The following is a 20,623-nucleotide window of genomic DNA, read 5'->3' on the forward strand; positions in this document are numbered from 1 at the left end:
TTAATAATCCAGTGGTCTTTCATAGCTTTCTTGCTTTCTGGATTTAGAGTCAGCCATTTCTCTAAGGAGCCCAATTCATCTTTGTGCTTTGGGGTGGGTTTTTTTCTCCCTCATAAGAAATTGCATTTTAACCATAATCTAGACACAAGGAATGCTACTGGATTGGTTATTACTTCTAAGTCTTTTTGATATCCAGAGCTAGGATTTTTTTTTTTTTATGATAAATTCATTTTGAGCCTCATACTAGATATATCTGTTTCAAAACTAGGATGCCAAGGTTGTTTTGTTTTGTTTATGCTTTATAACAACTTTCTTGAGGTATAATTAAGGTACCATACTGTTTACTCATTTAAAGCATACAGGGCCTTTAGTATATTCACAGCTGTATCATAAAGCTCAATGAGTTTTCAAATGTTTCATTACTCTAAAAAGAAACCTCATATCCTTTAGCTGTCACCCCCTCAGTCCTGTTATTTCCCAGCCCTAGGCAATCACTGGTCTACTTTCTGTCACTATGGACTTGCCTGTTCTGGACATTTCATATACATGGAATCATACACTATATGGTCTCTTGTGTCTGACTTCTTAGCATGCTTTCTAGATTCACCATGTTGTAGCATGTATCATACTTCTTCCTTTTATGTCTGAATAATGTTCCATTATATGTCTGTACACGTTTTATTTGTCCCTTCACCTCTTGAGCGACACTGGATTGTTTTCACTTTTTGATTGTTACAAATAATGCTGCTCTGAGCATTTATGTGTAAGTTATTGGGTAGACAGGTTTTCACTTCTCTTGCCTATACACTTAAGAGTGAATTGTTGAAGCATATGGTAACTTTGGTGTTGGAGAAGACTCTTGAGAGTCCCTTGGACTGCAAGGAGATCCATCCAGTCCATCCTAAAGGAGATCAGTCCTGAGTATTCATTGGAAGGACTGATGCTAAAGCTGAAACTCCAATACTTTGGCCACCTCATGTGAAGAGCTGACTCATTGGAAAAGACCCTGATGCTGGGAGGGATTGGGGGCAGGAGGAGAAGGGGACGACAGAGGATGAGATGGCTGGATGGCATCACTGACTCGATGGACATGAGTTTGAGTAAACTCCGGAAGTTGGTGATGCACAGGGAGGCCTGGTGTGCTGCGATTCATGGGGTCACAAAGAGTCGGACACGACTGAGCGACTGAACTGACTGACTGATGGTAACTTTGTGTTTGACCTTTTGAGAAACTGCCAGGCAGTTTTCCAAGAGACTTAACCATTTTGCATTTTCACCAGCAATGTATGAGCGTTCTCCCCTGTTTTCACATCCTTACTAACACTTGTCATTGTCTTTTTTATTATAACCATCTTAGTGGGTATGAAGTGGTATCTTATTGTGGTTTAGATTTGCCTTTTTCTAATGACTAGTGATATTGAGCATTTTTTTGTATGCTTCTTGGCCATTTGGATATCTTCTTTGGTGAAATGTCTAGTCAAGTCCTTCGCCCGTTTTTTAATCAAGTTCTCTGTTTTTTGTTGTTACTGAGTAGAAGGACTTCTTTAATTATTTTCAATTTTAGTCCTTTATCTGGTATATGATTTACAACTGTTTTCTCCTGATCTATAGGTTGTCTGTTTCGTCTTAATAGTGTTGTTTGATGCATAAAAGTTAATTTTGATGAAGTACTATTTATCTTCTACTGTTTATCTACTTTTTTTTCTTTTGTTGCCTCTGCTTTGGATATCATATCCAAGAAATCATTGCCAAACGCAGTGTCATAAAGTTTTCCCCCTATTCCTTCAAAAAGCTTGATAATTTTAACTGTTACATGTAGATCTTTGATTCAGTTTTTTTGTATGGTGGGAAGTAAGAGTCTACTTTTTTTTTGTCATGTGGGATATCTAGTTTTCCCAGCACAAGGTTTTGAGATGACTGTCATTTCCCTATTGATTGGTCTTGTCATCCTTGTCAGAAATCATCTAACCATAGATGCAAGGGTTTATTTCTATGCTCTCTATTTCATTGGTCTGTATATCTTTCAAATGACTTTTTCAGAGTCACTTGTTGGGAGTTCCTTGGTGGTCTAGTGGTTAGAATTTGATGCTTTCACTGCCTTGGCCTATGTTCAATCCCTGGGCAGAGTCCTGAGATCCCACAAGCCAGGTGGCGTGGCCCAAAAAAAAGTCACTTATTAGAGTTCTTTTTGTGTGGTTGTGCCATCAAGTGAATACTTTGTTTCATTTTATTTGTGATCTGTAGAGATGATAGTATTATTATTTTTTGTTTTATGATTATATAAAATACAAGGTTCCAAAGTCAAACTTTCTAAATAAGGTATGTTCACAGAAATATAGCACCTATACCCTTCTGTTTCACTCCTTGCCTCCCTCCCATAGTAGGCAGCCTTCCTTTTTAGTTTTTTAAACAAAAGGAACAGATTCACCTTCCATCTTGAATTAATGGTAGCGCATTATACACACTTTTCTCTACCTTGCTTTTTTCACTTACTCATACATTCTAGAGATAACTCCTTAGGTCGAGCAGTGGTTGGTAGACTACCTGTTTTGTAATGATTCGACTGGAATACAGCGATGCCCATTTTTCATAATTGTCTGTGGCTGCTTCTTGTCTACAGTAGCAAAGTTGTGTAGTAGATACAGTAACCATATGAAGCCCATCCTAAGATATTCACTATCTCTTCATTTAAAAAGATTTTCTGACTCAGGATGCAATGTAATGGTTCAGCTTGGCTCACTCCTTGTTTCGCAGCTGCAGGGTGGCTCACTGGGTCTGTGTGCTAGAGGTGATTCAACCACTCGCCTTTGCAGACATTTGGGTTGTTTTCAGTCTTGTGCTATTACGTGTAGTGCTGTAAATTCAAAATAAGATTTCCCTGAAAGACGCTGAAGACATCTTTAGTTTTTCCTCATTTTTCCTGTCCATCTCCAAGTGTCTTGAGAACAATAAAAGACAAGTGTCTGCAGAGTTGGTGTCCCTTTTTGCCCACTTAGTGACTATCTTCCAACACCCCCCCCCCACCCCCTTTATTTTTGTCTGCTGGGGCTTGACATTTGGTGTGATTTTAAACTTTCTGCTTTCTGGGTAACTCACTTGTATAGATAGCCCAAGTAATCACAATCCAGGCCAGAGATGATGGAGCTATCTATTAAATCTCTTTCTACATTCCAGTCCTTTTTTTCAGAGATGAAAGATGTTTCAGTTTCTTATTGAGAAAACCTCAGTAAACATTTCCTTTTTTTTTTTTTTAAGCTGAGCTCCTCGCCAAGAAACAGCCATTAAAAACTAGTGAGGTGTACTCTGATGACGAGGAGGAGGAGGAGGATGACAAGTCCAGTGAAAAGTCAGACCGCTCATCCCGAACAACGTCATCCGACGAGGAAGAGGAGTAAGCTGTGCACATTTTGGTCTAGTAGTCCGGATGGGTGGGTTCTACGGGGAAAGGCTTAGTGTAGTTTCCAAATATCTCCTCCTGTTTGGTGACAAACTGTGGTCTGGTCAAGTACCCTGAATTGCTGAGCTGAGTTTGTGAGCACATCAGCCAAACAGGCTTCTGCCTTTGGCTCATAGGCTGCGCCCCTGAACATTTCATCAAGATTTGGCAGGTGGGAATTGCTTTCATGTCACCCTTGGATTAGCCAAGAGCTTCCCTTGGTTTTCTTTCTATGATAGTGGGTTATCTGGGCTGGCAGCCTCATTCGAGACAGTTCACAGTCCTGGTTAGGAACAGGATTGTAGTCCCACTTTCCTGTTGCTTCATGTATTTCTCCTGCTGTATGAAATCACATATACTTTGGTGAAGTTTTAAGAAGTTGGTATTTTTTATTTACCTTGATCTGTTAGTACAATGAACAGTTTGCCCAGCATCCTTTGTTCCTCACAGGAAAGAAGAGATCCCTCCAAAATCACAACCGGTCTCCTTACCAGAGGAATTGAATCGCGTTCGATTATCACGGCATAAGCTGGAACGTTGGTGTCATATGCCCTTCTTCGCTAAAACAGTCACAGGATGCTTTGTACGGATTGGCATCGGAAACCACAACAGCAAACCAGTTTACCGGGTTAGTATTTCTTTCCTTGGACAGTTGTAGGATGTTTTAAATATAATGATTCTTAGCTAAGAGTATGAACTGCTGAACAGACCTGTCACTTTTCTGCTAGCATTTGATGGGAAAATAGATTGCAGCTGAGATTTCATTAGATTAGCCACAATCTGAGGCAACCAGGGATCAAGCTGACCTGCTGCCAGGAAGAGTACTTGGAGCCCAAAAGTTTAGATTTAGAATGATTTTCTGTATCCTTCCATATAAAAGCAAGACAGGAGACATTTATGAAGTCTTTGTCAGGAGTTATGTAATCTGGAAGATTTATTAATTTGAAAAATAATGAAAAATTTCCACATTACATACTAAGTGACTTCTGGAACAGGGAGTTATATTGAGGTTTAAAAAGTAAACAAAACCTTCCAGCCTATTGAGATTATTTTGTGAGTTCCAGCTCTGCTTCTGTGGCCTGGATGACTAGAAAGAACATAGCTGGTTGGTTTGTTTTTTCTTTTCTTTTTTTGTTTGTTTTGTTCTGAGTTGTTTGATTTTAACCTGTGTTCACCCCCTTGTGTGAGGACCAGTGGCCATGCCACGTCCCAGAAACCTTGGCAACAGAAACAGACATCATGGTCTTCACATTTGATTGATAAAACTGACGTCTGAAAGCCAAGTGCACCCCCAATAAGGCAGAATTAAGTTAGAGGGGAATTTGCCAATGGGCCCCACCAAGCTAACTGCATCCTCACTTACTCTGGGCACAGGTGCTTTGCTGTCTGAGTCCTAAGCCTGAGGACGGTGCCCAGAACACCTTGAAGCTGTGGGGCTCCTCTCAGTTTAGTGTCACTCATCTGCACTCAGGCAGATGAAGCCAGAGGGTGGGGTGGAGGACTTCGAACGAGTGTGTTGTAACTGGTGTCTCTGTCCTCACTTAGGTTGCTGAGATCACGGGTGTTGTGGAAACCGCCAAAGTTTACCAGCTTGGTGGCACCAGAACAAACAAAGGGCTACAGCTACGGTAGGAGAGGTGCTTCCGTGGCCGATTCTGTTCCCACTGCAAACAGGCATGGCCTGCTGGGGCTGTTGTTTGCTCCCAGTGTTCTCTTTCTTATAATACTGTTTGTGTCCCCACCAGGGGCTTGGAGGGAAACTTGTGTTCCGCCTTTGCCTATAGGGAAGGTAGGAGGTAGCTGTCTCATAGGGGATGTTGAGTGCTGGAACACGTAGAAGGAAGACGATCACAAGACCCGCTCCTCCCAGGGTCCTGCAGGCGTTCCTCAGTGAGTGTGGGCAGGAGGCTTGCTTCTGGTCCTGGCTCCGTCAACAACTAACCTGATCTCTCACAAGCCAGGTCACCTTTTTGGATTTAGTTTGTGCCTCAGTAACTTGATATTGACTGAATGCTGGCTACGTGCCACAGTTGTAGGCATCAGGATAGAGGTGAGAACAAAATACACAAGTCCCTACCTGCTTGGAGCCTGAAAATTCTAAAGGCCCCATATGGGAAGGAATAGAAGTAGCTTGCCAGGTCACTACAGATAGTGGGTCACAGACACACCTCTGCCTTGGCCTTATTTGGCCTCTGTGGTCTCTCTGTTCTCTTCTCCCATTCCCATCATTTCTCCTGGACTGTTGAAAAGAGCCAGTTGGGTTAGGCAGTAGTCATGACATGCTAAGAGTGACTGTCCCTGTGAGGCAGGCACTGACTCACGTGGCTGGCACAGGGATCAGTAGAAAGGCAGTGTTCTTTCTCTCTAGGGATAGAACCTCCTTGTCATTCGGATACCTCCATAACATTTCATATTCTTGATGCCAGTTGACTGTGACCGATTTTATTGTAAATGGACTTCTGAAGCACTGGTTAAGTCTACTTGCTTCCAGTGCTCACACTGATGCTTAATCATGGCTGCTCTTTAGAACAGCCTGGAAGGTTTTTTGTTGTTGTTTGTGTTATTTCAGTGGCTGGTTCCTACTCCCAGAGATTCTAATTCAGTTGATCTAGAGTGCTGCCTTGCCATTGGAAGTTTTGTAAATCTTTGTAGATGATTCTAAAGGGTGGCCAAGATGGAGGCCCTTGGAGATAGGCAGTGTGGAGTCTGGAGGGATTGATCTGCTGGCGCTGCAGTCAACATGGCCCTTCCTGAAGCTGCTCTTTTTCATGCAGGCACGGCAGTGACCAGCGAGTGTTCCGCCTAGAGTTTGTCTCAAACCAAGAGTTCACTGAGAGCGAATTCATGAAGTGGAAAGAAGCGGTGAGTGAGTAGACAGCACCTCCCTAGCAGTTGTTCATGAAGATATTGACAGAGCCTCTTTCCCAAATTCTTTATTATAAACAACCCTTTTATTGCGTTTTGGTCCAGATGTTCTCTGCTGGCATGCAGTTGCCCACTCTAGATGAAATCAATAAGAAGGAATTATCTATTAAAGAAGCTCTTAATTATAAATTCAATGACCAGGACATTGAAGAGGTAAGAAACCTCGTATCCCAGAGTCTGGAGACTCATCAAGAGCCAAGTGTTAGAGAAGATCATGCCTGTCTTTTCTTTCCTGTATTTTGACATTTTTGGCTCTACCACTATTGCATGAGGAAGAGGGAATTCTGTTATTACTACCTTAGAATTTATAGTTCATCAGGATTTTCTTGTACACTGTCACTTGAAATCACAGCCTAACAAAGTAGATTCAGGGCTCAGGGATCTCTGTTTTTCTGCTAGGCTTGGTCCTTCAAGAGTTTCCTTTCTCCAAGACATTTTGGTAAAATGGTTTGATCTCTGTTCTCTTGGACAGAGGATAGCCTTACAGTACAAGGCCCTTGGGCTGCTGCTGTTTATTGGTGCATGTTCCTTTGCGCTAGCCGGGAAGACTCTCTGGGACCCTGGAAGCAGCATAGTACCCCTTGGAATGAACTCGTTCTGGGTGTGGGGCATGGCACTGCCATAGGAAGAGCAGCCCTCTTTTAACTATCTGCTTACCTCCACAATGGGCTCACCTGTCCTGCCTACAAAAGTAGTTTAGGAATACCTCACTGCTGGTGTCTCCTCTCTGGTACAGATTGTAAAAGAGAAAGAAAGATTCAGGAAAGCTCCACCCAACTATGCTATGAAGAAAACGCAGCTTCTGAAGGAAAAGGTGAGGACTTGTGTTGGAACTTCTTTCCCTGTCCTGCAAGGAGATACGGAAACCAGACTTGTTCATCCTCTGCCAAGTCAGTAGTGGCAGGATTGGGAGAAAATGCAGGGCTTGACTGTAAGCATCACAGATTTTCTTAGCATCTGGGCAGCATCCCTTGGCTGTTCTCCTTTCTCTCAGTGGAAGCTGATCTTGCCCGTTCCATTCTCCTCCCCTCCTCGTCACTTTAGTTTCACGTGTAATATGATAGGCCCCAGGGCAGTATCAGCACTGGGCCCGAATAGACGAACGATACTGCGCAGCCCCACCATGGCAGGTGGCTTTCTATTCTTCATGTCAGGGTGGGGTGAGCCTTGTTAGGGTGAGTTAGCCAGGCGGGGCCTGGGTTCTGAGGTGTTTGTTTTTGCTGTTCCTTCATACCTCCTGTCATTTGTTCATCATGTAAGATATTTTGCCTGTGTTGGAAGGAAGGGGACACTTGATACCGAGCTGGTCATAGCCAAAATCTCATGCATCTCTCTGTGTACAGGCCATGGCTGAGGACCTGGGGGATCAGGACAAGGCCAAACAAATCCAAGACCAGCTGAACGAGCTGGAGGAGCGAGCAGAGGCCTTGGACCGCCAGCGGACCAAGAACATATCTGCTATCAGGTGTGCTTCAGAGCCTGTTGTGATTGGGCTCCTATCCTTGGTCCACAGTTATCAGGCGAGCTGTGGCCTTGGACGTGCTGTGCTCCAGTGGCTCCACATATCTGGGGTCAGGCACCATGGTTCCCGCCCTCCTTTCACAGCCCACTGACTCATCCCTTTTCCTCACCCGCAGTTACATCAACCAGCGGAACCGGGAGTGGAACATTGTGGAGTCTGAGAAGGCCCTTGTGGTGAGTGAGACAGCTTGATCTAGATCACTAAGTGTAGTTTTAATTAATAAAACAACATGTAATCTTTTCTGTATCTCACCTGAGTATATTTTCTTTTAATTATTAAAGTAGCATGTACACAACACACACATAGTCTGTCTGTACACATACAACTGTGTAAGGCATTATAATAAAAAGCAACAGTCTTCTGTGCTAACCCCTCCCCATCTTTAGATTCTATTCCACGCATATTTATTTTTATCAGTTTCCAATTTTTTTGTTGTTATTGCTCCCATAATCTGTTCTGGTGTTCTTGAAGGGAAAAGGCTAATAGACAGCCTTTGACTTTTTCAGGGCCTTGCAAAGACTGTTACTTATATGCATGCTTATGATAAATGAGAGGTGTGGGCGGGCAGGAGATAGAGTTCTGTAATACATGCTCTCTGTTTCAGGCTGAAAGTCACAACATGAAAAACCAACAGATGGATCCCTTTACCAGGCGACAGTGTAAACCTACCATCGTTTCTAATGTGAGTGCCTAAAGAGGACATATTTAGTCAGGACCTAGATTCTGGGACATAAATGAATTCCATTAGGAGATTAATAAGAAGTTAAAAATAATGTTGTCTTAGTGGGATTTGCTTGCCTCAAACACTTGGGTCTGGACGCTTCCTTTTTTATCTTACTGTAGGACATACGGGTAGTAAAAACCTGGCATGGACTTTAGAAACCTGTGGACTAAAGTGCGCTGCCAGGGCAGGTTCACCAGTGCAGCACAATGAGGAATGTGTAGGCTAGGTTGCCTGGCAAGGGCCTGGCTGGGCTGGACTTCAAAGCTTTTAACTGTCCCTTTTTGTAGCCTGGAGGAAAACCCCACTGGACTGCTGATGGGCCTACTGTAGTGCTTGTGTTAGTGGTGGTAGGTGGGATAGAAACTGGTGGTGGGACTGTGTGAGTGTTGAAGAGTCTCTAAAATAACTTCCTTGTTCTCTCAGTCCAGAGACCCAGCTGTTCAAGCTGCCATATTGGCCCAGCTGAACGCAAAATACGGTTCTGGAGTGTTACCAGATGCTCCAAAGGAAATGAACAAGGCAAGTATAACACTGAAGCTCGGCCACTGGCCTGTACACCAGAGCAGGCACTTCCTGGTTTGGGCTTGATTGTCTCCACCTGGAGGAACTTGGCGTCCCACTTGCAGTCCTTTCTTCATCCTCATTATTTACAAATGTAATAAACAGCTACTGAATTTTGGTCAGATGACATAAGTTCTGAACCCAACACCACTACTTCATGAAACCCCTGACTGTGGCTTTAGGCAGCTGACCTCTAGCCTTCTAATCCACATTTTCTCCTATGTAAAGTGGGGTAATATATACCCTGCCTAACTCATAGGACAGTCAGGAGTAGATAATATGTAAGGATGAGACAGTTGTAAAAGTGAAAGCTCCGTGTAAACTGAAATGTTAAACCAAGAGAAACTGCCCATTTAGAAGCCATTTTCTGCCTTTTCCTAAGGAGCCCAAACTCCCAGAAATTCCAGAGATCTTGGGTCAGGGGGCATTTGCTGTCTTGAGCCTACCCTTTCTGCCCTCACCCACAGCCATGAACCTTCCCTCCCCCTCCTCTCAGGCTCAGAAATAAAACCTCTGTGGACTCTCCTGCCCTCCCTCTGAGAGAAGAAATCAGAAGAGTCTTTAATAGGAAGATCTAATGAACTTGAGCAGCAGTTTTTACCATTAGTGGTTGCTGCTTCTTGAAGTCTAGTTGCATTTATCCCTCTATAATTAGTTTTTCTCTTCCCATTGCAGGGTCAGGGAAAGGATAAAGATTTGAATTCTAAATCAGCCAGTGATCTCTCAGAAGACTTGTTCAAAGTACATGACTTTGACGTGAAGATTGATTTACAAGTCCCCAGCTCAGGTAGGTGAAGGTAGAGATTGGTCATGGCCAAGGACCAGGGTGGCTCCATGACTCTCAGCCAGCAAGGAGGCCTGCTTTGGGGGAAGAAATGGGGATGTCTAGTCACCTGTGTTTATGGAGGCCAGAGTAAGATAGGCTGCAGGTCCATCTTGAGAGGGAACAGGGACACTACCTGGAGGAGTGAAGCCCAAGACCGGGGGGCCTCAGATGCCGGTTTGCTCTTCTTTCCTGTAGAATCAAAGGCCTTGGCCATCACCTCCAAGGCTCCGCCGGCCAAGGATGGAGCTCCGAGGAGATCTCTGAACTTGGAAGACTACAAAAAACGACGAGGGCTTATCTGAGCACGCCCAGCCTGCTGCATCTGACCCCGCATGCCCATCACAGTGTCCCACTTTTCCTCCTTTCCTCTGATTTGCCCTCACTGGGCTGGAGCAGCAGGAACTGGGAAGAGACTCTAAACTGCCAGTCATCTGTAATATAAACCATTTGCTGTATAGACTTCCCTGGTCTGCAACATCTCCACCGACCCCCCAGGACCCACCCAATGTGAACCTGGGCTCTCTTGGGCTTTATCCATGTCTTTAGATTTGTGTTTGCCTTTTTCTTTTTTTTTTTTTTTAAACCACAGTTCATTGGCCACTCTGCACGCATTCAGTATTACCGTGGAGCTGGGGTTCCTGCTGGAGCCCCCAGCAGCAGCACTGGGCAGCATCCTGTGCAGGATGGCCCTGGGCCCAACCATTGAACATTTGGCCCCCGGCCCTGGTGGGGGGTGGGGGCTGGGCACCCACAGTCCCGTCTCCTCTCTCTCATCTTTCTCTTCTTCCGATCTTGTGGAAGAAGGGTTTTGAAAACCCAATTTAATTTCCAAAAAGTGTACATTTGTGGGGAGGGAGGGGGTCTATTTGAGAGAGAGTGTGTATGTGTGTATGTGTCTGTAAGTGTGTGGATTTTTTTATCATTTTTTTAAAATGCAGTACTCTTTGTATCTGTCTGTCATGGGGCTATAGCTGTTTCAGATTTTTTTCAGCTGTACTTGAGCATCTGAAACTGCAAGAAAGAAATTCATTAAATGTGATTCTTCTTACTAAACAGTCCTGACTGCTGTAGCTGTGTAACTTCTCCCCCACCTCCTCTTTCCCATCACCCTCCCACCTCGGAGAAATCTCCCCAGTTTGGCCCCTGCCCTGTCAGCTGTGTCCTGGCAGGTGGGAGGGAAGCCCATGGCTAGGTACTAGGGAGGTACAGGTGTCTTGCTCAGCCCATGTGTTCAGCCCACAGCTTCTTGGCTGAATGTAGAGTGTGTCTTTTCCCCGCCCCATGTACTTGTCTCTTCCTAGTGATTCTGTTTTGCCGTTTCAGCAAGAATAATATTTTGTTCTGTTTTTTAAGAGAAAGTATTCAACATGAATGTGGAGAGAACGAACACAAAGATATAGGTTGCAGATGTTACAAGCATGTGCAGTTCTGTGTGTGTGTATACATATATATGGTAAGCATATATATTGTTGTGCAGCTAGGGTGAAGCCAGCAAAGAAGTATGTATGTCTTTATAAAATGTTTGCAAAGAGATAAGCTGACTGCTTGATAATCATTCTCAGGTGTAAAGCTCCAAGTGTAAATAAAAGTGGCATTTAACAAATCTTTTCAGAACAAAGTACAGCTGACTATATAAAACAAGAACTAAGCTAAAGGAAACAGCTGAGAGCTGCTGATTCCCACAAGAGGGAGAGGAATCTCAAAGCCCTGCCTTGTATCTCTTCACCCTACTTTCTATAAGAAAGTGGGATGATGGGAAATCATGGATTAAGTTGTATTTAAACAAAAAGGAACTTGGTAACTCTTTTGGGTTTAGTAGAGCCTCAGTGTTGCTTTAACTTAGTTTACACTTTTTTTATTTAAAAAAAAAAGCAGCAATGTTTTTTTTAAAAGAATTGTGACTGTAAAATGGATAAATATGACTGTAACACAGCTATATGGTGGCTGTGACAGTTCAGTTGGGCAAAGGAGTGGTGGTGGACTCATTAAAATCATATATACTTGAATAGTCCATTGACCAAAACTCTTTATAGACTGTTGTGTAAATGTGGAATCACAGACTGTTAAACATTGCCTGGACTCCAGAAGAGTCCTGGAGGCTGCTGGGACCTCTCGTATCATGACAAACTCGGACTTTTTCTTTCTTGTTTTAAAAGACACGAAATGATAGAATCCATATAATTTGCTGGAGACATTCTGATCCACCATATAGATCTGTATTTAGTATCATTTGGATTTGGAGAAGTGTCGGTTACATTATGGCTGTGTAATAAAGTTTTTATTAAAACTGCATCACACTGTAGCCACTGTGCCACTACCTCCCCACACGCAGCTGCTGAAACTTTCGTTCTGAGACTCCAGAAACAGCAGGGAGCAGAGCCAACCAAAGAAGACCGACAGTTAACTTCTCACCTGAGTAGCCCATTTTGGTGATTGGAATCAAGACTGAGGACTTGTCTGCAGTCTCAACTGAGGCAGGGCCTCTGAACTGAGATCTTGACCAGGCATAATACATGGGCTTTATCCCACCAGCGGAGCTGCTTGGAGGTTCGAGGTGCCGCTTGTGCTGGGGAAGGCAGCAGGGGCCCACAGCTCCACCCCCACCCCACCCCCCAGGTGGTTTCAGTGTTGAAGGGTGTGGCACCTAAAACTGCTTTATACATTTTTCACTTCCTTCCAAGAAGCAAAAAGGCCAATGTCCATATGCCGAGCTCATGATGTATAGAGGTCTGTTTGTCTGTCTTGCTTCTGACAGGTGCAGGGAAAGTCTTCCTGCCTACAGCTTTCCTTCAAAGAGAATGCTTTTGTTTTGTTTCTGTGAAGTCCTGACCTGTCACTCAAACTGTACAGATATTTGTAAATAAACTTTATGCCCTGTTTTAACAAGGGAGTCAGATTTAGTCCAAAGACTGCATCCTGAGTGGCAACTCTCGAAGTTATGTTTTACAAGTCCAGGAGAGCCTCTCTCACTTGATTTCCCTCCCTCCCCCTACTCTTAGCCCCGAACCACCACCACCCCCAAGTGAAAGTGGCTGCTGTTAACTCTTCAGCTACCCAGTTCCCCAGAAGCCTCTCTGAGACATTGGCTCTGGCCTAGTTTACTTCCTACGTTGGGAGATACCAACAAGCTCTAACAGAACCAGGTAGGACCCTGATACACTGCCTAACCCTAGTGAGAGTGTCGCCCTCCTACAGCTTTCAGTTGGCTGAGGTATAATTTCTTTGTTAATTTGTTTTCTGCCTGTCGTGAGCATGAAGGGGGACCCAGGGCTTGTGAGTATGGCTCTGGAATACTGATATCCTTCCCTTAGGGCCCCAGCTGGGACATCTGTAAGGCTCCCTGCCCTCACTACATGAGGCTGTGTCTCAAACCTTTCTAGACCTGGGAAGGTAGCGGGTGGCAAACGCAATGGTACAAGCCCAGTCCAGGCCTGCCTTTGATGTTGGGAGCCCTGGGGCTCACCTAGCAACTGCATCTAAGGAGGTTTTCTTAAACTCCCTATCACACCAGCCACCTGATTGTTGGAAGCAGGGGGCTCCTGGGCCCTAGAGAGCAGAGATTATAGTCCAGCCTAGAGGACAGCCTTGTCTAGTTATTTCCCAGGGTTCTCTGCTGTGAGGCAGCCACTGGCTGTGACTGCCTTGGGTGGAGGAATGCAAAGGGGAGAGGGGTGCAGGGTCTATTGGCTATCTCATGGTAGTGGCGTTCAGGAATGGGGAAGTCACAGGCCTCCAGCTCAGATACTTTCATGTGACTTACCTGACTAAAGTGGGCAGCTGAACTGCTTTGGGGAGGAGAGGTTTGGAGGGAGCAGCAGCACTAGGGGGTGAGGGCAGAGGGGCAGTCTGCCTTCCCTGTAGGGTTCCCCAGGCTGGCCCCTAGGGCCAGTTTCTTGGCCCAGAATAGGGGCTTAGCCAGTGCAGCACAGGCATATTGAGGGCTTCCAGATTACGCTTTGGACTTGAGGGAGAGTCTAAAAGCCACAAGGTAAGTGGGCTCAGTGCAGCGTTCATGCCCCAGCTCCATCACTTAACTACCTAGGGCTGAAGCTGGTTAACTCTTCTAAGCCCATTCCCCATCTTTAACATAAAATCTATCTGGAGCCTGTTCACGATTAAGTGTTCCTTTTCCCAGTAAAGGTTCGATAAGTGCTGTTGTCAGAGAGGCCATTAGGCCTCACAGGAGAGACTTGGAGCAGAGTGGAGGGGTGGGGGTGGAAGGGGCAGTGTGATGGAATGGGTCAGAAGCCACAGAATAGCCCCAGTGTCAGCGGAGGGCATGAAGCTCCAGAAGCTGGAGCACTTGGCCCAGAGACTCAGCTGGCTCCCACCTAGGAGTGTGTGTGTGTGTGTGTGTGCGTGTGTGCACTTGGCCCAGAGACTCAGCTGGCTCCCACCTAGGAGAGTGTGTGTGTGTGTGTGTGTGCACTTGGCCCAGAGACTTAGCTGGTTCCCACCTAGGAGTGTGTGTGTGTGTGTGTGTGCACTTGGCCCAGAGAGCTGGCTCCCACCTAGGAGTGTCCGTGTGTGTGTGTGTGTGTGTGTGTGTGTGTGTGCACTTGGCCCAGAGACTCAGCTAGCTCCCACCTAGGAGTGTGTGTGTGTGTGTTGAAGGGTGGGAGGAAGGTCTAGAAACTCTGTCTCCCTATGGAGGTTCCAATGATCACTGGGGCTGGCCAGGAGAACTGTCCAGAGAAGGACAGCTGCCTTTTGGTCCCAACTTGCTGCTGCTATTTATCCTCTGCAGCCCCAACACACACCACACACCCTCTTTACTGATGGTCGTTCTGAAAGCATCCTCCTGCTCCCAGCCCTCACTGGCTCCGGAGGCTTCCACCTCACCACTGCCCCAGGGGACTCAGAAAGACTGTGAAGCCTCACCTCCCCAACACCACAGAGAGTAATTAAAACACAAAAACCGTGTCAAACTGGAAAATGAGTGTAAAGAAGTTCAACCAAGTTCCAATCTGTTTCATGATGACTTAATAGCATCTTCAGAATATCACTTTTTGTCTCTTTTAGCTGTCCATGACCCTGCATTTTCCCCAGTGGTTCAACGGTCTGCCTGCAATGCAGTACATGCGGGTTCGTTTCTGGGACGGGAAGGTCCCCTGGAGAAGGAAATGGCAACCCACTCCAGTACTCTTACCTGGAGAATCCCATAGACAGAGGAGCCTGGTGGGCTACAGTCCAGGAGGTCACAAAGAGGCAGACACAACTGAATGGACTTCGCAGGCGCAAACGTACGACCCTCTGTCGCTAAATTCATGCGGGAACACATCTTGCTCAGTCATCAACACATCCACCTCTCCTGAAGCACAAGTCTATCCCCATCGATTTTTCCCTGGAGAACTACTCTTCAGGTCAAAGACTCTACGCTCAAAGGTCACCTCCTCCAGGAAACCTTCCCTGATTGCCCCTTCCCGCTCCGGTTTGGGAGCACCTAGGCTTCCCTAGGGCGGCACACACCACGCTGTAGTACTGTTATCTGTGAGTCTCCACCTCCACCCTGGGACCTAGTTAATGCCCAATAAACGCAGTGGAGGAAAGGGGGGCGAGACCAGCTGACTGCGTTCTGGGATTTCTGACCCCACCACTCCCCTCTATCGTGTCCCCAGACCGCAGCGCACGCAGGAAGGAGATGCGGCGGTGCTACGCCGCCTGCAGTAGACGCCCAAGCTGTCCGTCGTAGGGGTTCAACCTGAGTCCGCGAGTAAAACGGCCGTGGCAGATGGGAGCTATCCCCTCACGGCCCCGACGAGTCAACAGCTTCGGCCTCTGTTCGCCCACTCGCGACCTCACTGACCTTGGAGTCCAGGTCCGAGTGCCCCACGGGGCGATGATCACACTGCCTGCACGTGCATGCGCTAGCCATGCACGTCTCCAACCGTGGACCCCAGCCGGGCGCGCGCCCGGGCAGCTTCTCCACACCCGCCCCGCACCCGCCGTTGGGAGCTGGGGCCTCAGATTACTCCGTGCTCCTGGCGGGTTGCGTGAGGCGCCCGACTGATGCCAAGGAGGAGCAAGCATCAGTTCCACGGACCTGAGGCCTGCGCGCCACTTCCTAGTGGCTCCTGTTTCCACCTGGCCACTGGAGGCTCTCTGCGCACCCCGGGTGGAGGTCACGCTGGCAGGCAGAGATCACTAATATAATTAGGGGATGCGCCCACCTGGGGCGGGGAAAGATCTGGAGGTACCCTAGTAGGGATGTGGGGGACAGAAAGACTGCATCCCTGACCTCAGACACTACCAGTCCCCTCTGCCTCCCCTTGGCCACTGGCAGAGATTCTGAGGGTTCTGAGTTTTAGAGAGAGGGAGGAGGGGGAACCACAGGAACACAGGCTCCTGGGAGGGATGGGAAACCTTGTTTCTGAAGTGTGTCAGGAGAGAAAATGTTCTTACTGAGCATACACAGGTGTGGTGACACATTTTGACTGTTTTGGAGGAGGGTGATGCAGAGGGTGGCGGGTCAGTGAATGCTGCTAGGTCCCAAGTTTTATCAGAAGATATTCCCAGGATATTTCCACAAATTGTATTAATTATAGGGTCAGAGATTGCATGGGGAGGAGGAGAAACCCAGAGGCAAGGAAAAGGGTCTGGGGTTGTCAAGTGAAGATGGTTGTTCACTCCTCTTTCCAGGAGGAAGGAGAACACCAATTCTTCCCCATTTGCAATAACCCTGGCTCTGGCAAAACCTTCAGCACTGTCTCTACCATGCTCTGGGCAGAAAAGGGCTTCAGACTGACCAGGGTTGGAGAATGAATGGTTTGCAGGAAGCAGTTGAAAACCAAGGTCTCACTGAAAGTTCCTTGGAAACAGTAAATACAGCTTTTTAGCATCCTGGGGCCTGTTTTCTTTCTTTTCTATTTTAAAACTGCACCGTGTGGCATGTGGGGATCATAGTTCCCCAACCACAGATGGAACCCACGCCCCCTGCATTGGAAGCACAGAATCTCCTGGGGCCGTTTTCTGTTGTGTCCTTTCTCATTTCCTTCCTTCAAAAGACAATGTAAAATGATGTGCCACCACCCCTAGTAAGGGATCATTCCTGCATCCCTTTCACCTACCACAATGCCTTGTCCATAGCAGCTGCTTAATGAAAGTTAATTTGCTCTATAAATGACAAATGAGTCATAGGTCACAGAATATTGGAATCTTGGGGTTAGAAACTCTCTTGGAGGACACTAAGCCTCACAGAGCATGTCTGGGAGTTGTTGACTTGAATGAGAACCTGTACCACCTGGCCTAAAGGAAAATGTGCCACCATCACCTTCCCAACATATACACACACACTCACACACTCACACACATCTCATGGAAGCTCAGCTCTTGCTGGAAAGGCTTTCAAAACAACAGGTGGGGGCTTCCCTGATGGCTCAGTCCTAAAGAATCTGCCTGCCAGTGCAGGAGACATGAGTTCAACCCCTGGTCTGGGATGATCCCACATGCCAAGTGGTAACTGAGCCTGTGTGCCACCACTACTGAGCCTGTGCTCTGGAGCCCAGGGGCCATAACTACTGAGCCCAAGTGCTGCAACTACTGAAGCCCTGTGCCCTAGAACCCACGCTCCACAAGACAAGTCACTGCAATGAGAAGCCTGCACACCACAACAAAGAGTAGCTCCTGCTTGTTGCAAACAGAAAAAGCCTGTGTGCAGCAAATCCAAATAAAGTTTAAAAAAAAAAAAAAAAAAACAGGTGGCCCACTCATCCTCTCTCTCCAAGGCGAGAGCCCCTGCCCAGGGGTCTTGGGAAGCAGAAACTGGCATAGAGATGGTGAGTAGTGACCTTGCTCCTGCCCCTGGGGCCAATGGTCCTGTACTGTGAGTTGCATAAGAGGCACAGAGCTAAGTGAGGCAGGCTAAGAAATAAACCAGAAACCTCTCACTCAATCTCTATGCATCTAGGTTATAGGAGGATCCCTGAACAAAGAAGCCACAAGAAGGATCAGTTCTCTTCTCAGACATGTAGCTGACCTTGTGGATAAGGCAGAGGGATTCTCAAGGCCAATCTCAGATGAGCCACCTAATGACCATCAAAACCTTGAAACAATCTTCTTGTCCCCCGCACATCCATTTTTTGCATCATACAAGAGGCCATTCCTACGCCTATATTGTAGTCAGACTGACCTTCTCCACATCCCCTCTAACTCACATCCATCTACTCAACTTCAAAGACTGTGAAAACTGAGGCAAAAAACAGAATTCCAGCATTTGAAAGGTCATTCCTGGCTCAACTAGGAGGACATGAGGACCCTTTGACCTTGTCCCACAGCCGTATTGGGACCCCTCCGCCCTGCCCCAGGATTGTGCCTATGTTTTCTGCCTGTGGTAGGTGGAGGCAGACTCTGCCTTCACTGGATAAGGATCTAGGGACTGAACTACAAGATGTTAAGAAACTGAGCATAGCACAAGAATAGAAGTTAGGGCACACTCCACCACCTAACTGTGCGGCCTTGCACAAGCGCCTTAACCTCCTTGGCTGAATTATTTAACCTCTTTGTTACTTCTGCTGTATTGTGAGGATGGTAGAGGCATATAAATGTACTTCCCACTTGAAAACCTATGAAATTAACTCATTTTAATACCCATTCCAAGGTTTGTCCTTACCTTTCCAGGGAGGAAGGCCTGAGCAGGTATTGCAAAGAGCTCTTCTTTGGTGGCCTGCCTTGGGCAAGTTCCTGATACAAGAAAAAGGAATTGCCCTGAGTTTCCTCATGGCAGTCAGGATGACACGGGCTCCCAGCCTGCTCGTGCCTCCAACATTGCCCATCCATTGGGCAGGTGTGAGCTGCATATTCCCTCTTCTCACTTCCCTTCCCGCCTTTCCAGTTCTAACAGGTCCTTGTTGGCTCTCTTCACTCTGGTTTTGCCCCCAGTCCCCTCTCTGAGGGTACTACCTTCCCAGCTCCTCTCTAACCAGGGGAGCTCGGAGGGAAAGAAATGAGTGCAGGAGACATAGGTGTCTCTGGTCCTTCAAGCCCTCAAGTACACCCCTTACACAAACACTCAGGCTCCTCCAAACCTCTGTGCCCCAGAGAAGGTAGCCATGTGGCTTCCCAGGTTCTCCACAGAGGAGTATTCAGACTCCTGTATTTCCTTCTTTCTCTTACTCCTTCATTTCTTCCATTTTTCTTCCCTCCTCCCACTCTTTCTTCCACTCAATCTTTCTTCCCTAGGGATTTTCCCTTTTCTTCTTTGCTGAAGGCACCCACTGTCTCTCCTCCTGGGCCATTCTCGAATTCTGGATGAAGGGAGATAAGGAAAGGAGATAAGAGTTCCTTTCTGTCTTCATCAGCTCAGAGGCCATCCTTCAGAGGGCTGTATCCCCACAGGTCCCCCAGTAATCTCTAGGCATCAGAATCCCCAATGAGGGATTCTCTCTCATGGCATTTGGAGAAAAAATAGGAAATGTTGTGAAATGCTGAGTTCTACACAAAGCAGCCTTTGCAGCTCAGTTGACCACTAACATGCAAAGTGGCCAAAGACCTACCACAACGATGCTACTGAGGAGCACGCTGTGGTGTATGAGATCCTTCTCCAACACCAGCACTTTCTTCCCAGTTTCACAGCCACAACTCTGTGGGTCAGGTGAAGTTTACCTCCATCTACAAGTAAGAAAATGGACTTAGAACGGTGACTAGACTGCCTAAAATCACATCTGGAGTGTGGTGAACTTGACGCTGGCTCTTTGTCCCACCCACACTAAAATTATTCTTACCATTTCGAGATATCACATCTTTCATTTTATTCTCACAGCAATCCTGTGAGGCGGACAACAACCCTGTCAAGAAAAATCAGTTCAAGGAGGAGGAATGACTTATTTCCAGCCCCACAGTAACTCCAAGCCCTGAACTCCAAAAGGAAAGGAGGAAGAAGGGCTCGCCACCCTCCACCCCAGCCTCCGCCAGGCAGCAGCCTGGGATGCTGGCCGGGTCTCTGCCGGGAAAACTTGGAGAGATCGAGGCCCCGCCCCCTGACCTTGTACTCTGCCAGCCTCGGGGATAGGGAGTGGGGAAAGCCTCAGCTAGTTCCCAAGACACAGTCCCCACTTGGGCACACGCCCTGGGTTGAGGCTTCCTGGGGAAGCCGAAGGCCTTGAACTCGCGCCGAAGAAGGGGGAAAAGCCCCCGAGACCTGGACGCCTTAGCCCAGAATGGGTGGAACGAGGAAAGGAGCCCGAGGGGACCGGGTGCGAGAGCGAAAGCTGGAGCAGCTCCACCCCCGCGGGGTCAGGGCCCTTGGAATTGCCCTGGAGGAATTCCTGGAGGAATCCCTGCGGAGTTGGGGTGTCGAGCGCGGCGTGGGGCGGAGCAATCCTTCCGGCCTTCCCGAGCGAAGGTGGGCACTGAGAGGCAGCGAAGGCCAGGCCCGGGTTTTCTGTATATCCAGGAGGCCTGGGCTTCCCGACCACCCCCGGAGCAACAGGGAGCCTTCCCGGCTGGGCAGGAGCCCAGGAAGGCCCGCGCTTTCTCTGAAAGTGAAAGGAGTGGGCGGGGGGCGCGGCCGAGGCGGGGCCCAGGCGGGCTGCGGCGCAGGCTCCGCCTCGGGGCAGTCTCGAGCCGGGGGCGCCGAGCGTCTCCAGTGCCCGCCGCGCCGCGGGCTGGTGGGCTCTGCCGCGGCTCTGTTAC

At 47.4% G+C, this 20,623-nt stretch overlaps 1 protein-coding gene across 1 annotated transcript in view; it reads left to right on the forward strand.

The window, feature by feature from the left end:
- The window catches only part of RTF1 (RTF1 homolog, Paf1/RNA polymerase II complex component), a 44,892-nt gene extending 33,963 nt beyond the window's left edge, over positions 1-10,929 (forward strand). Inside the window, exons 7-18 of the mRNA NM_001192485.1 lie at positions 3,256-3,391; positions 3,887-4,064; positions 4,982-5,064; positions 6,211-6,298; positions 6,407-6,514; positions 7,098-7,175; positions 7,705-7,826; positions 7,999-8,056; positions 8,488-8,565; positions 9,031-9,126; positions 9,844-9,955; positions 10,190-10,929. Of these exons, the coding sequence (NP_001179414.1) occupies positions 3,256-3,391; positions 3,887-4,064; positions 4,982-5,064; positions 6,211-6,298; positions 6,407-6,514; positions 7,098-7,175; positions 7,705-7,826; positions 7,999-8,056; positions 8,488-8,565; positions 9,031-9,126; positions 9,844-9,955; positions 10,190-10,296 (1,244 nt within the window). The 3' untranslated portion in view covers positions 10,297-10,929. The remainder of the gene's footprint in view (positions 1-3,255; positions 3,392-3,886; positions 4,065-4,981; positions 5,065-6,210; positions 6,299-6,406; positions 6,515-7,097; positions 7,176-7,704; positions 7,827-7,998; positions 8,057-8,487; positions 8,566-9,030; positions 9,127-9,843; positions 9,956-10,189) is intronic.
- Positions 10,930-20,623: the final 9,694 nt, after the last annotated feature.

The sequence above is a fragment of the Bos taurus genome, chromosome 10, assembly GCF_002263795.3.
Source record: "Bos taurus isolate L1 Dominette 01449 registration number 42190680 breed Hereford chromosome 10, ARS-UCD2.0, whole genome shotgun sequence".
Taxonomy (NCBI): Eukaryota; Metazoa; Chordata; class Mammalia; order Artiodactyla; family Bovidae; genus Bos; species Bos taurus.